Source organism: Chinchilla lanigera, unplaced genomic scaffold (assembly GCF_000276665.1).
Source record: "Chinchilla lanigera isolate Chin_1 unplaced genomic scaffold, ChiLan1.0 scaffold00063, whole genome shotgun sequence".
Lineage (NCBI taxonomy): Eukaryota > Metazoa > Chordata > Mammalia > Rodentia > Chinchillidae > Chinchilla > Chinchilla lanigera.
Window position 1 is genome coordinate 6,104,349 of NW_004955464.1, and position 15,424 is coordinate 6,119,772.

A 15,424-nucleotide genomic window follows, 5' to 3' on the forward strand; every position below is an offset into this window, starting at 1 on the left:
TCAACAGCGTGTGTAATGATGCTCTTAACTTCTCCTGCTCCAAGCTCCTCACTCTAGTCCAGGAGCTCTGTGAACCTCTGCCCCCTTAAAGTGGCCCTGAATATTTACTCACCACAGCAAAGAGTCATCCACCCCTCCTTACTAAGGCCAGTCCTTCTTCCATTTGTGCTCCTGGTGTCACCCTCTCCTCCAAGACCTTCCTCAGTAATGTAGCAATCCTGAAGTGTGACCACCTGGGACAGACCTCTTTCCTCCACACAGCCTGCGGGTTCCATCAGTTCCACCTCCGACCCCAGCACCTCTGCTCCAACAACTGACTCGCTGTGGTCACCGCACACTGAGCTGCTCACTCAGTACCACCACTCCTCCCAAATGCTCTCTCTGCCCTCATCTCTCCCTTGCCAGTCCATTGGGTCCAATGCACCTGCTCCGTCTTCGAATATATGGCTGGCTTTCCCTTTTGTATTTAAAAACTTTAATGAATTGATTATGTATTGAATGACTTTCAAAGTTCCTATCATGCATAGTAAGCTCTTCGAAAGCTGGTCCCACTCCATCACATTTTAAAATTATACCATGTCCTCACCAGCAAGATAGCTACCACTGGCTGAATGTTTTCTACGCAACACTCATTCAGTCTGTTGTTCAAATGTACTTAGTTTGCAAAGCCTACCATGTGTCAAGTACTATGCCAGAAACCTTACTGACAAAAAGTGCTGCTCCCACAGAGACTACATTTCACCTGGAGGAGATGGACAATCAGCAAACAAAGTGCGATATGGGATATGAGAGGGTGACAAATGTTACAGAGAAAAATAAGGCAAAAACGACAACAGGGCACAGTGATGAGAATGTGACCTTTTAAGGTGGTTATGGAAAAGCTCCTGAGAAGGTGACATTTGGGCGAAAAGCAAAACATATGAGCCCAGCCATGAGGCTATGTGGATGAAAACAATTCTAAGCAGTGGGAACACATGGTAGAAGCCCCCAGTCTGAGAACACAGAACACCCCACATTCAAGCAATAGCAAGGACGCCAGCGTTACTGCGGTCAAGTGAGGCAGGACGTAGCCAAACCCAGAAGACTGGGGCCAGAGCACACAGTGCCGTCACAGGAGCTTGGACTAAGGCAACAGCCACTGGACAGTTTCAGCAGAGGAGAGTAAAAAACTTTAAAAATGATCAGTCTGGCTGCTGTGTGCAGAAGACTCACAGGGGGCACAGATAGAAACAAGAAGACAGCAAAAGTAAGACCAAACAACAGCTTAGACTACATGGTAGCAGTACAGGACAGGATTTGCTGGGCCAGTCTGTCAAGTGTGAGGAAAGGGGCAGCCAGCAGGACACAGGAACAAGTTATCGGGAAGGGGGAGACAGCAGCAGGAGGACATGCTTAAACGGAGGAGGAGGAGGAAGAACAGGAGTTCGGCTGCAGACATGGCAGCTTGGCCATCTCTATTAGATGCTAACAATGGATTGAATGTTCTCTCTAAAACTCATGCTGCAGGGGCTGGGGATTTAGCTCAGCGGCACAGCGCCTGCCTGGCAAGTGCAAGGTCGTGAGTTCGATTCCCGGTACTGGAAAAAAAAAAAAACCAAAAAAACCAAAAAACTAAAACTCACGATGCAATTTAATTGCATTTGTAATAATATTAAAAAGTAAAGGGTTGGGTGTGGTGAAACATGCCTGTAATGCCAGAACTCAGGGACACTGAGGCATCATAAGTTCAAGCTAGGCCTGGGCAACTTAGGGAGACCCTATCTCAAAAAACAAAACAAAACAAAGAAAAAAACCCCAAAATAAAACAAAACAAAAAACCCTTAAAAGGTAAGCCATGAGGGTCTGCCCTTGAGAATTGATTAATGCCATTACATTAGCAGTGGGCTCCTGAAAAAAAAGTTCAGCTCCTGCCATCCTTTTTCTTTCTTTGTCTCACACATGCTTATCTGTCTTTCCACTACATCATGATGCAGTAAGAAAGGAGTCACGAGGTGCAGCTTCTCAATAATGGACTGCCCAGCCTCCAGAACCATGAGCCAAATAAACTTCTAACGTCCACCATTTACTCCATTGCTGTCACTCCGTTATAGCAGCAGCAAACACCCTAAAACAGATATCCTAGCAGTAAACCTGTCAATTAAGCATCTGCATATTCACTTAGATGCCCATGCTAAACACAAGTCTGGGAGTCATCAGTGTGGAAATTGTTTTTAAACAAGTAAATGAGATCCTAAGGACCCCATGTGCGTCCGTCTAATTCTTAAGCCTAAGACTGGCAGCTCTCTGATGGAGCCTCCTGACCTTGGGAGGAGTTGGCTCTGACCTCTCCTGTTCCCAAAGAGTCACTGGTTCTTTAATAAGAGGCAGTGCCTCTAATGCTGGTCCTTTTGGGGAAACACCAAAACAGACTCCAATTTTCCCAGCTGACAGCCTCTATGAACTTGTCATTGCCCCATAAATGAAGTCACCACTGCACCAACCTGAGTTGGGAAGCACCGATCCTTTGCCGTTCTTCACATCCACAACCCAGGTGGCTTCTTTACCCCCAGGGCCATCCTTCACCTTGAAGGCAAAAATACCCCCGATTTTCTTCACAAACTGTTCACCTTCCTGGAAACAAACACAGCACTGGAAGTTACAGTAGGTCCTTTTCTCTGGCTTTCTCCTCAGACAAAGGCATGTTTAGGCAGGTCCATGATGCGAGCAGCTGGGCCGTCGGGCAGTTCCTGAGCTCCCTTACAATCTCAGCCCCCGAAGACAGGAAGGCAACCAGACAACAACTCCCACATCTGGCCGGTCTTCTGTTAAAATGGCCTTTTGGACACTACTCGTAGAAGGAAAGGAAAGGTGCATGGCAGCACTTTCTGCTCTAACAGCCTTTATCTGTCTCAATAACTTGGAGCAGATTCACTCTGACCTCTCTAAATGGAGGAGGAATTCCTAACCCATCTCTTCCTTTTTGCACTCCAATGTTTAGAACTTTGGAGATGAGAAAATTAAAACTGGGGTGTGGGGATTTAGCTCAGCAGCACAGCGCCTGCCTGGCAAGCGCAAGGTCGTGAGTTCAGTTCCTGGTACCGGAAAAAAAAAAAACCAAAAAAAAAAAAAAAAGAAAATTAAAACTGGCAAAATAAATTATATTTAATTTTGGTTCTCTAAAATCAGAACTTACAGATTAGTGGTTCTGAGAGCAAAGTTTATTTGGGGTGAGGATGTCAACTTATTTTCTATATTAATATCAAGCATTACACACGTAATACACCATCTACCACTTACCTTTGGATGCTGGGGATGAAACTGGCGGAATATAGAAAACCTAACCCCAGCTAAGGTCTGCAGGTGGGCTTCCCTCCTCACTCCCTTCCTCCTTTTCTGTGCCCTTCACCCCATCAGCTTCATCTTCCCTGCCTGGGACATCAACTAAGCCACATGTTGTTCTAGGCACCAACGGCCTAAAAGCAGGAGTCAGGAAAGCCAGTCACAGTGATGCTCTGGGGTAACTATGACAACACGCAGTGAGCACAGGCAGAGATGCAGTAAGAAAGTAGTCACAACACGCAGCCTGTGGAAGCAGCTGGCATGGCGAATAGTGACAGCAGTTCATGTATCTTGTTTTAAAAAACCAAAAGCAGCACAATAACTTCATTGAAATAATTTTTCTTTAAAGAAGAAACATTTCACAGTGGGATGAGTGGAAAATGTGCAAAAGTAAAAATACAAATCGTTCACAGTTTTTATACTTTTATTGAAGAAAATCGTATTTTGTATAAACCTGATCTTTTTTCTCAGTATGTATATCTTTAACATGGGATCATATTGTTTTCTGTTTAATTATCTGCATTACTGTCACTAAACATCCTTCCATAATTTTTTATTATTATCTCATTTTATTTCCCCTTTTACTTAGTACGTTTGCTTTACATAATGAACACATCCGCTGTGGGGAACCGGTACATGCACAGGCCGCACCTCTATCCTTTTTACTTCCCTTTCCTCTCATCTACGCAGATCCCCTTCCCATCTCCACATAGTCCATCTCCCTGTTCCCTATCACCTTTCCTTTAGTTTGCTCTTTAAAATCATTTCTACCTAGGTTTCTCATACAAGAGAAACCATATGATACTTCAGCTTTTGTGTCTGATTTATTTCACTGAGCATTATGGTCTCAAGGTGCATCCATTTTCCTATGAATGACTCAAAATTTATCCTTCCTTATGGCTGAGTAGCGCTCCATTGTGTATATAAACCACATTTTCTTTATGGACCTACTGTTAATGGATATATAGGCTGCTTCCAAGATTCAGCTGTTATGAGCTGTGCTGCTATAAACATCAATATACTTATACCACTGTAATATGAGGTCTTTCACTCTTTGGAAGATACCCCAAGAGGTACAGCTGGGTCAAATGGAATTCCTATTGTTAGTATTTTGAGGACTCTCTGTACTGATTTCCTCTAGTGGCTGCACTAGTTGACATTCCCACTAACAATGTAGAAGGTTTACTTTTTTCCCACAACCTCTCCAACATTTGCTGGTTTTCTGAGTTCTTGGTAACTACTTTTTTTTTCTGGAATAAGGTAGAATCTTAGTGTTATTTCAATTTCTATTTTTCTGGTGGCCAAAGATGTTGGAACATGTTTTCATGTACTTACTGGCCATGTGAACTACTTCTGAGAAGTGTTTATTCATTTCAATTCCCCATTTTTGGATAGCACCTTTTATTCTTGGGGGAGGTCTAATTTTTTGAGTTCTTTATATATTTTGAATATGCATCCTCTGTCCAAGGCGTAGCTGGAAACCTTTTTTTTTCTATTCTGTAGGTTGTCTCTTCATTCTTTTAGTTATTTTCTTTGCTGTGCAGAAATTTTTAAATTTTACAGTCTCACGTGTTGACTTTTATGTGACCAGGGTTCAGTTAAGAAAGTCCTTGCCTGTGCCTATGTCTTCTAGAGTTTTACTTTTTTATCTTCCAGCAGATTAAGTGTTTCTGTTTTAGTACCTAGGTCTTTGATCCATTTGATTTTATTTTAGTACATGATGAGAAAATGGACCTACATTCATCCTGCATATAGATAACCAGTTTTCCCAGAACCATCTGTTTAAGATGCTATTTTTCACTTCTGTTCCATTGATCCACATTTCTATTTTTGTACCAGCACCATGCTGTTTTTTTTTTTTATCACCTTCCATATAATTTTAAATGGCCACATATAAAATTGTAAAAGGATACCACATTTTATTTAATCAATACCCTTTTGCTTGTCACTTAGGCTAATTCTATCTTTAGGCTTGTGTTACAATGCTCTATACATTCTTATATCTTAATATTTTTACATAGCCTCATTTAGTTAAGAGAAAATTCCTAAAAATAAGCTTTGCTAGTTAAGAACACTGAACCTGGGGATCTGCATAGGTTTTAGTTCCTGTATATCCACATGCTTCAATAATCCTGAAGTCATTAAAATGCTGTACCTTAGTTTTCTTATCTGTTAAACAGAAGTAAAACTAAGCTCTATAAAGTTCTATAAGAATGAAACTATGTAAATACCCATACCACAGAGTAATTTGTTCAACAAATGTTAACATTTTGTGTTGCTGTTTTATTCTATGAGCTGTCTGTTAATCCTGTATTAACATAATAGCTTTATCATGTGCTTCACTCTGAGACAGCAAAACCTCATCATAATTCTTCTCTTCCAAACACTTTTGGCTATTTTTGGACTTTTTTGTTTGTCTGTTTGCTTGTTTTCAGACAGGGTCTCACTTATTTTAATGCAGACTGGTCATGAACTCACCGTGATTCTCCTGCCTCAGATTTCTAAGTGCCGAGATTACTAGGCTAATCTTGAATTTGAAGAAACGAAATTTTCTATTGATGTCTTTTATGATTGTTTAGTTAGATTTCCCCACAAAATGCTGTTGAATCTAGATGGGATTACACAGAATATATGCATCTGTTTGGAGGAGAGGTAACTGTCATTACAATGTCGACTCTTTCTATATACAAATATGGTATATTTTCACATGTCCTTCAAACTCAGAAAAATGTTGTGCCTCCCCATTTTTAGGATTTTGTGAATTTATTTTTTATTTTAATTTTTTTATTTTAAAAACAGTAATAAAAAACAATAAAAATGATAACAGAATTTCAAAACAGGACAATAGGAAATTAACAATAGTTATTATATTGCATATTGTTATCTTCAAAGTAGTTGCTCAGACTACCAGATATAGGCATGTAAGATTGATCAAATATAAACGCTAACTGCTCCTTTCAATGAACTAATACAAATTAGTAGCCCAACTGTCTTAGCTATCTTGTGTGTGTATGTGTATCTTCCCTCTTTTCTTTCCCCCATCCCAGTTATTCTTTCCTTTTTGAGCAGTTACTTTCCCTTTCACAATGTCTACTGAACCTTTTGAATCTTATGTATTTACTCTTTCAGTTTCTTACACTAGGGAGACAATACGATGTTTACACATGCGGGTCTGATTTATTTCACTTACGAGTATGGTCTTTAGTTGCATCCATTTACCTATAAAAGCCTTGAGCTTAATTTTTCTTTATACCTGAGTAATACTCTACTGTATAAAAATACATCTTTTTTATCTATTGCTCAGCTGATGGGCTTTTGGGTTGTTTCCAAGATTTAGCTATTACAAACTGTGCTGCTATGAACACAGGTGCACATATATCGCTGTGGTATGATGGTTTGAATTCTTCTAGGAAGATACTCAGAAAGAAAATACCTGGTTTGAATGGGAGCTTTAATCCTAGTTTTTTGAGGAATCTCCACGCTGATTTCCACAGTGGTTGTGCCAGTCTACATTCAACCAACAGTGGAGAACGGTCCCTTTATCCCCACAGTCCTGCCAACATTTATTATTGAGTTTTTGATGGCAACCATTCTTTCTGGGGGGACATGGAATCTCAGTGCTAATTTGCATTTCTCAGATGACCAATGATGTTGAACATTTTTTCATATATTTATTTGCCATTTGTATTTCTTCATCTGAGAAGTGTGTATTCATCTCAGATACCCATTTTTGGATTGAGTCGTTGAATTTTAGGTATCTGATTTTTAAAAATTCTTTATAATGTTCTGGATAGAAGTCCTTTGTCTAAGAAATAGTGGGCTAAATTTTTTTCCAGTTTGTGGGTTTTCTTTTCACTCTGTTGGTGATTTCTTTTGATGGGCAAAAACTTTTTAATATGATGAGATCCCAGTTGTTGTTTCTTTAAAGTATTTCCCGTGTAGTTTGGTTCTTGTTCATGAATTCTTTGCCTACCCCTATGTCTTCAAAATTTCTATCTACTTTCTCTTCCAGTAGATTGAGTGTTGCTGTTTTAATATTTAGACCTTTGATCCATTTTGACTTCAGTGCATAGTGACAGACATGGGTCTAGTTCTAGTCTTTAGCATGTGGAAAGCCAGTTTTTCCAGCACCATTTATTAACAAGGCTATCTTTCTTCCAGTGAACATGTTTGGCCCCTTTGTCAAAGGTAAGGTGGCTGAGTGTGTTTGGAGTTGTGTCTGCACCTTCTAATCTGTTCCATTGATCCTCAGATCTGTTTTCTTGTCAGTACCATGCTGATTTTATCATAGTAGCTTTGTAGTATAATTTCAATTCAGGGATTATGATGCCTCCTGCCTTACCTTTGTTGCCTAGGATTGCCTTTGCTATTCTAGGCCTCTTCTGGTTCCAGATAAAGTTTAGGAATGTTTTCTCTAGGTCTGTGAGGTATAGCAGTGCTATTTTCATTGGAATTGCACTGAATCTGTATAACAATTTTGGGAGTATAGCCATTTTTCACAATGTTGGTTCTTCTTATTCATGAGCAAAGAGTATCTTTCCATCTTCTGAAATCCTCCTCAATATCTTTCTTTAGAATTCTGTGATTTTCAATGTATAGATCTTTTACTTCCTTTGTTAGTTTGATTCTTAGGTATTTCATTTTTTGGATGTTACTGTAAAGGGTGTGATTTCCCTAATTTCTCTCTCAGTGAGTTTGCTGTCTGTGGACAGGAATGCTATTAATTTCTGAGTGTTGACTTTGTATACCGCTACACTACTGAATTTGGTTATTAAATCTAGAAGTCTTTTATGTGGAGTATCATGTCACCTGCAAATAATAATTTTTACTTCTTTTTATATCCTTATTCCTTTTATTTCTCTCTCTTGTCTAACTGCTTTCGCTAATTTTCCCAGAACTATATGGAATAGGAGGGTGATAGTGGACATCCTTATCTTGTTCCTGATTTTAGAGTGAAAGCGTTCAGTTTTTGTCCATTTAGTATAATGTTGGCTGTTTATTTGTCATAGATGGCTTTTATCACATTGAGTAAAGACCATCTATTCCAATTTTCTGTGGGGATTTTTATCACGAATGAATGTTGGGCTTTATCAAAACCTTTTTCTGCATCTATTGAGATGATCATGTGATTTTTGTCTTTGGTTCTGTTGATATGATGTATTACATTTAATGATTTGTGTATATTGAGCCATCTGTGCATTCCTAGGATGAATCCCACTTGGTCATGTTATATAACCTCCATGATTTGCTGCATTTTGTTTGCTAGTATCTTACTGAAGATTTCCACATCTATGTTCATTAAGGAGATTTTCCAGTAGTTTTCTTTATTTGTTGGGTCTTTCACTGGTTTTGGTATCATGGTAATACTTGCCTCCAGGAATGAGTTAGGGAGAACTGCTTCCCTTTCAATTTCATTAAAGAGTTTGAAGAATATTGGCACTAAATCTTCTCTGAATTTCTTGTAGAATTCAGCTGCGAATCCACCAGGACCTGGGCTTTGTTGCTAACTTTTTAATTATGTTTTTAATTTTTCACTGATATTAGGTTTTTCAGAATTTTTATTTCTTGACTCAGCTTTGGTATTTTGTATGTTTCTATGAATCTGTCTACTTCTGTGTTTTCCACCCTATGCAAGTAAAGATATTTGAAGTAGGTATTGATGATCTTCTGAATTTCCACGGAATCTGTAGTGATTTCACTCTTTTCATTCCTTATTGCATGAATTTGAGGTTTTTTTCTTTCCTTTTTTTGATAAGGTTGGCTAAGGATTTATCAATTCTATTTATTCTTTCAAAGAACCAACTCTGATTCATTAATTCTTTGTATTGCTTTCTTAGTCTCAATTGTGTTAATTTGTGCTCTGAACTTTATAATTTCCTTCCTTCTTTGGGCTTTTGGCTTGCTCTTCTTTTTCTAGAAGCTTGATATGCAGCATGAGGTTGTTTATTTGTGCTTGTTCTGTTTTCCTGATGTGAGAAATCACCATTATAAATTGCCTTCTGAGGACTGCTTTCATTGCATCCCACAGGTTCTGGTTAAGTTGTATTTGCACTTTCATTTGATTGTAGATATTGTTTAATTTTTTCTTTGATTTCATCTGTGACCCCTTGGTTGTTTAGGATGGTGTTATTTAATTTCCATGTGTTTATGGAGTTTTTGCAGTTTATTTTGTCAATAATTTCCAATTTCACTGCACTGTGGTCAGGTAATATGCGTGGGATAATTTTAATTCCTTTGCATTTGCTTAAGCATGTTCTGTGGGCTAGGACATGGTTTATTTTAGAGACTGTCGTCCCATGTGCAGCTGAGAAGAATGTGTATTCTGATGCTGGGTGGAACACTGTAAACATCTACTAAGTCCATTTCTTCACAAGTTTGGTTCAGTTCTGTTATTTTTTTGCAGATTTTTTTGTCTAACTGATCTATCTCTTTGTGACAATGGGGTGTTAAGGTCCCTCATTAAAACTGTGTGATTGCTTATTTGATTTTTCATGTCTATTAACATTTGTCTTATATAGTTGGGTGCTCCTGTATTTGGTGCATATATATTTATGATTGTTATCTCTTGCTCTCAAAGTTTTCCCCTAACAAGTATGTAGTGACCTTCTTTATCTCCTTTGATCATTCTTGAAGTTCACATTGTCTGTGAACAGAATAGCTACCCTTGCTTTTTTCTGGGTTCCTGTCGCATGAAGTATTGTACCCCATCCTTTGAATTTCAGTCTATGAATTTTCATTTGAGTTAAATGTCTTTCTTGTGTACAGCATATTGTTTCTTGATCCACTCTGCCAGCCTGTTTCTTTTGATTGATGAATTGTGGCCATTTACATTAATGGTTATAACTCATATGTACTGGCTTATCTTTGTCATGGTATTTTCCTGCTGCTGGTTCACTACTTTTCCCCTCTGTTTAACTGCTTGCCCTGCTTGGTGGTTTCTTTCTGCTGTTGTTCTTAGTCATTTATATCTCTATCTAGAATATCTTTCAGTACTCTTTGTAGGGTTGGTTTGGTGGTCATGAATTTCTTCAGCTGTTCTTTGTCATGGAAGTATCTTATTTCTCCATTAATTTTGAAAGATAGGTTTGCAGGGTGCATCAATCTGCATTGGAAGTTGTTTTCTTTCAGGACTTGAAATACTTCAAGCTCTTCTTGATTTGATGGTTGGATTCTGTAAATTTCTTGCTACATTTATTCTTAGATATTTTATATTGCTCTTGCTAATAATGTATTTTTTCATTATGTTTTATGGCTGGGTTAATGCAAATACATAGAAATATAGTATGCTTTTATTTTTATTTTAGAACTGGCTACTTTTTAAGTTCTTTTATTTCTAATATCTTTTATTTCGTATGTTATTTCCCTTAGCTTTACACCTCTGCAATAATTTATATCCAAGATTCTTCCTTTTGGCACCATAATATTCACTCCTTTAACAAAGGTCTGAGTGTTTACTATATTTAAGCACTGTAGTAAGTACCTAGAACACTCAATCATTTCCCCTGAGAAGTTACTGACATAAGATACTAATCTCTGTCTCTATGTAGTCTGTTCTAAATCTGCCCCTTCTTTTTATTGTGTTTTGTTCTAAGCAGCAACTGGGATATAATTAACATCCCATAAGATTCATTCTTTTAAAGGTATAAAATTGAGTGTTTTTTTTCAGCATATTCAGAGTTGTGTAGCCAACAACATTAATTTTAGAACATTCTCATTACTCCAGAAAGAAGTTTGTACCCATTAGCAGTCACCTCCTACCCGCAGGGTTGGATCTTAAAAGGCCCACATACTAAAGGCCTGGCTGCTGGCCTGTGTGCTACAGGGCAGGTGAGAGAGCCCTGAGGGGGTGGGGCTTGTGAAGGAAGTTACTTAGGTCACTATGTAACCCATGTCCTTGAAGGGAACAGTGACAGCTCAGCCCCTTTCTCTCTTTGCTTCCTGGCCACCATGCAGTTGAGCAGTACTGTACCATTTGTTCCCGCTGTGATGTTCTGCCTCACCACACACCCAAAAGCAATAGAGCTAATCAACCGCGGTCTGAAACCTCTGGAATTGTGGGTCAAAATAAATTCTTCCTTCTTTTAAGTTGAATTACTTCAGGTATTTCTTCTCAGCAGTGGAAAACTGGCTAATATACCGTCTCTCCTCACTAGTCTCCAACAACCACAAATCTACTTCCTGCCTCTACAGATTTGCTTATTGTGGATATTTCATATAAACAGAACCACATAGGATGTGGCTGTGGCTGGCTTTTTTCACTTAACATAATGCTTTCAAGATTCATGCAAGCTGAAGTGTCTACTGACAGGCGCTTCACTCTTTTTGCTATTCCTCTGTTCAATGATTAGAGCATATTTTGTTAACCTATGACTATCAAGCTGATGGTTGTTTCTACTTTTGGTTGTTATAAGGAATCCTACTATCAACATTTGTGAACAAATTTTTTATAGATACAGGCTCTAATTAGATATGAATCTAGCAGTGGACTTGCTGAGTCATAACATGCTGTTTGACTTTTTGAGGAACTACCAAACCTCTCCAAAGTAGGTATACTATGTAACAATCCACCATGAACTATTCTCGATACTTCTGCCAAATAGTCCACCTAACATAATCCATCTAATATTCTCAGGCTTGAATTTCATACATGGCCAACAGAATGAAATCTGCCTTTACATACCATTCAAGAACCTTCCTGGTCTAAAAGATGTTTCTCTGTTCTTATCTCTAGCCACCTTCTTACCTTCTTAGCTTTATGTTCCGATAATACTGATCATTTTGAATGCATGTGCCCTGTCCTCTTTTGCCTCCATGCCTTCACCCAGCACACTCACCTCCTCTTCGTGTCCTTTCCCATCCCAACTTCATCACCCAAGTCTCAGCTCACAGGTAATTCTCCCAGGCAGGCTTCTCTGCCTGCAGCAGGCACTCTCAAAGTCCTCAACATGCACCCGTGTTTCTTGTTCAAGAAGCTACTTTTTCCTGGAAAATCTTTCCCAGATCTCTCTTCCTACTAAACTCTATGAGGAGCAGGGGCTTGTAGCTAATAAGCAGTAAAACCTGAACTCACTCCCAGTTTGGTTTACTCCCCAATTTAGTGCGCTTTCCATCTGACTATACCGTACCACAGCTGTAGGTTACATCAATACTTCAAACCAAAGCATATCCATTGAACAGTATCTGCTACCACAAAGGAGTTAAAAGAAAGCTCAAAGTCTTCTCCACATTCCTCAAAATCTTTTCTAAGGTTTGTGGAGACAATGCAGGGTGATAGGTTAGTAAGGATGTTGTGCAAGGCCACCCAGGAGCCAGGGTCCTCAGGGCCAGCACCCCCCGAGTGACTATTTCCAGGTGTATCCATGCCATCTGCTTGCAAAATGCCTCAGGAATACAACTATAAGCAGACACCAACAAGTCAGAGCAGGAGAACACCAGCAAACATTCCAAAACCCCACCCGTGTGCTTGAAGAGAAATTCCTGCAATCTTCCACTTATCCTCCCACCTACTTAAGACAGATGCAGATTAATTTACACTTGCTATTACTTCTGCGAATCAACGGTTCTCTTACAAAATCATTCCACTGGTGAATAAAACATGTTCACTTCAAGTGGGCGTGAGAGTGGGTAAGGAAATGCACGAGGAGGAGGAGAGAATTAAAAGGAAAAAGAAAACAGAGTTGTGAAACTGGAGATCATGAGTACTAAAAAAGTCCTAAGTGCCTCTTTATGGAAGAAAAATACTTCTTTCTGAGCAGGCAAAAGGTCTGGGAGTAGGTCCTGTCGTAAACTTAGTAGGGACAAAAATTAAGACAGATTTCAAAGAAGGGCAGTGAAGTACTGCTAACAAAGACAAAAGTGGAAATAAAATCTCTTGCCAGGCTGCCTTTGCTAATGCAGAAAACGCATGAATTGACAAAAGAATCCAAGACTTTCATTTTCTAGTGCATAAACTCTGAGAAAACTGACAATCGTGGGAAGGAGGACAGAAACAAGGGGATAAGGTTGATGGGGGTGAGGTTATGAAGGAGAAAAGAATTAAACGTGGGAGCAGGGAGAAAGAGGCACACATTTGCAAAACTGAAAGCATTCTGCAAAATAAAAACAGTAATGAATTATTCAAAGACTGCCCGATGGCCATACCCGACCTCAGAGTAGATAATCTCTAATTTTTTTTTAAAAATAAAGACTAAGGTTGAAAGAAGTTTAAGAAAAAAATCAAGCTCAACCTTTCTAGTGGGGAGTTTGGTAAATTATATTAAAATGCAAAATGTATATATCTAACTACACAAAAATTCTTTCTTATTCTCTAAGCTAAACTGATCTTGGCAGAAGTACTTAAAGATAAATGCAAAAGGAAATTTATTGCAGCATTTTTTTCATGAAGAATATTCATGATAGACATCTAGTTAAATAAATTACAACACATTTATGTAATGCATACCATGCACTGAAAAGGACGGTTGGGATTTGTATCTACAGCCATGGAACACACTGGGAAGAGAAATCTGCAGGTAATAAGATAGGTACCTCATGCAGGTGTGTGTCCACAAGATGGCAGTGTAGTCTGGGCCGGTGCTGTGATGCATAGCTGGTTACTACCATGCACGTTGTATAAACCAATCCCCAACTGACAAGCCATTCTGCCTCTGTACTTCCTGCTTGCTTATCCCATCTAAGCCCTAGACCACCAGAGATTAGGGCCTGATATTCTGGGAATCATCCAGATCAGTGTCCATTGACATAAAAAAATCTGCCTCCAAATCCTGGGTGTCCTCTTGGCGTTTCTGTTTGCGGTTGCACTACAATAAGGAATCCGGAAATGCACCCAATGTTTGCCTTTCACTCTCTGACTCTAACCGGTATAAAACAGTGTAAATGCTCTGATCTTTTTGTTTATTTCAGCCCATTTTGATCATCTGATCAGATAGGTAATTTGAACTGTGAGCATGGCCGTAATTCTGCCTTGGTCTCAATCTAAAATCAATAATGAAATTCCAAGATACTTCTAAGTTTGAAACAATGAAGTAAGTGACTTTGCCTGAGGATAGTAACTCCCTTTTTAGAGTTACTGTTAGATTGCTTTGTATGATTATTATCTATCAAGAGTCAATTATTGTACATAAAAATAATCTGCATATAGTACAATAAAAAATCCAACATATGTCTGATCTGAGTTATATAAAACTGTAAGTTTAGATACAGAAAGAGGAGTCACCATTGCTAACATTTTAGTGAAATGAATGGTAGAATCTGGGAGATACTTAAAATTTTATATTTATCTATTTCTGTATAGTGTAAAATTTAGATACCATCATATTTTACAACAAAATAACAAAAACTCCTTTGAAAAAATTGAATACAAATGATTCCTTTTAAAAAAAATTTTGGAGCTGGGGGTATAGCTCAGTGGCACCGTGCCTCCCTGGCAACACAAGGTCGTGAGTTCAATTCCCAGTACTGCCCCCCCCCCGCAAAAAAAAAATCAAAAAAATTTTTGATATGAACACATTTAAAGGCATATTTAAAATATTATTCTTTGGAGTTATTGTAGGTAAAATCTTTTTAATTTGGGATAGAATTACACCAAAATAAATGAGAACCCTTTACATATAAACTATGTCCATAATGACAAACAGGGTAAGAAAAGAGTGACAATTTTATACAATATTTATTACGGCTCTCTAACTCAAATCTGGAGATCTGTGCATTCCTTACGTGTATTCTCACTAGAATTATAAGGAGCCCCTACTAGATACTCAGAAAGCTAAAGCACACTTAATACTTGACAATGTGGCATAAATTTCCAACTTGTGCAACTGCATGGCAATAGTTGAAATCTGTGTGTGCTTCCTCTGGCCTCAGAGTTTGTTTCCTGCAATATTTTACACAAATCTCACCTCTTCAAGCTTCTTCTCAATCTCCTTGAAGACGAGGTTGGCCTTAAATCCGTCCCCTGCAGAGCTGGTCGGAGCAGCCTCGATTTGATTCACTCTGAAAGAACTGGGGCAAAGGGTCAACTTCAAGTTAGACGTCACAGACACCAGGTTTTCTGACTTTTAAATAACGAGTTTTCAAGAGTCCTAAAAACAGAGATTTTCCCACTTTT

At 38.6% G+C, this 15,424-nt stretch overlaps 1 protein-coding gene across 2 annotated transcripts in view; it reads right to left on the reverse strand.

Annotated features, from left to right (window-relative positions):
• Positions 1-15,424, reverse strand: part of Scp2 (sterol carrier protein 2) — a 127,047-nt gene that overhangs the window by 7,108 nt on the left and 104,515 nt on the right. For both annotated transcript variants that reach the window (XM_005398565.2, XM_005398566.2), the window contains 2 exons: positions 15,216-15,318; positions 2,481-2,610 (listed from right to left, as the gene is read on the reverse strand). In XM_005398565.2, coding sequence (XP_005398622.1) covers positions 2,481-2,610; positions 15,216-15,318 — 233 coding nt within the window. The remainder of the gene's footprint in view (positions 1-2,480; positions 2,611-15,215; positions 15,319-15,424) is intronic.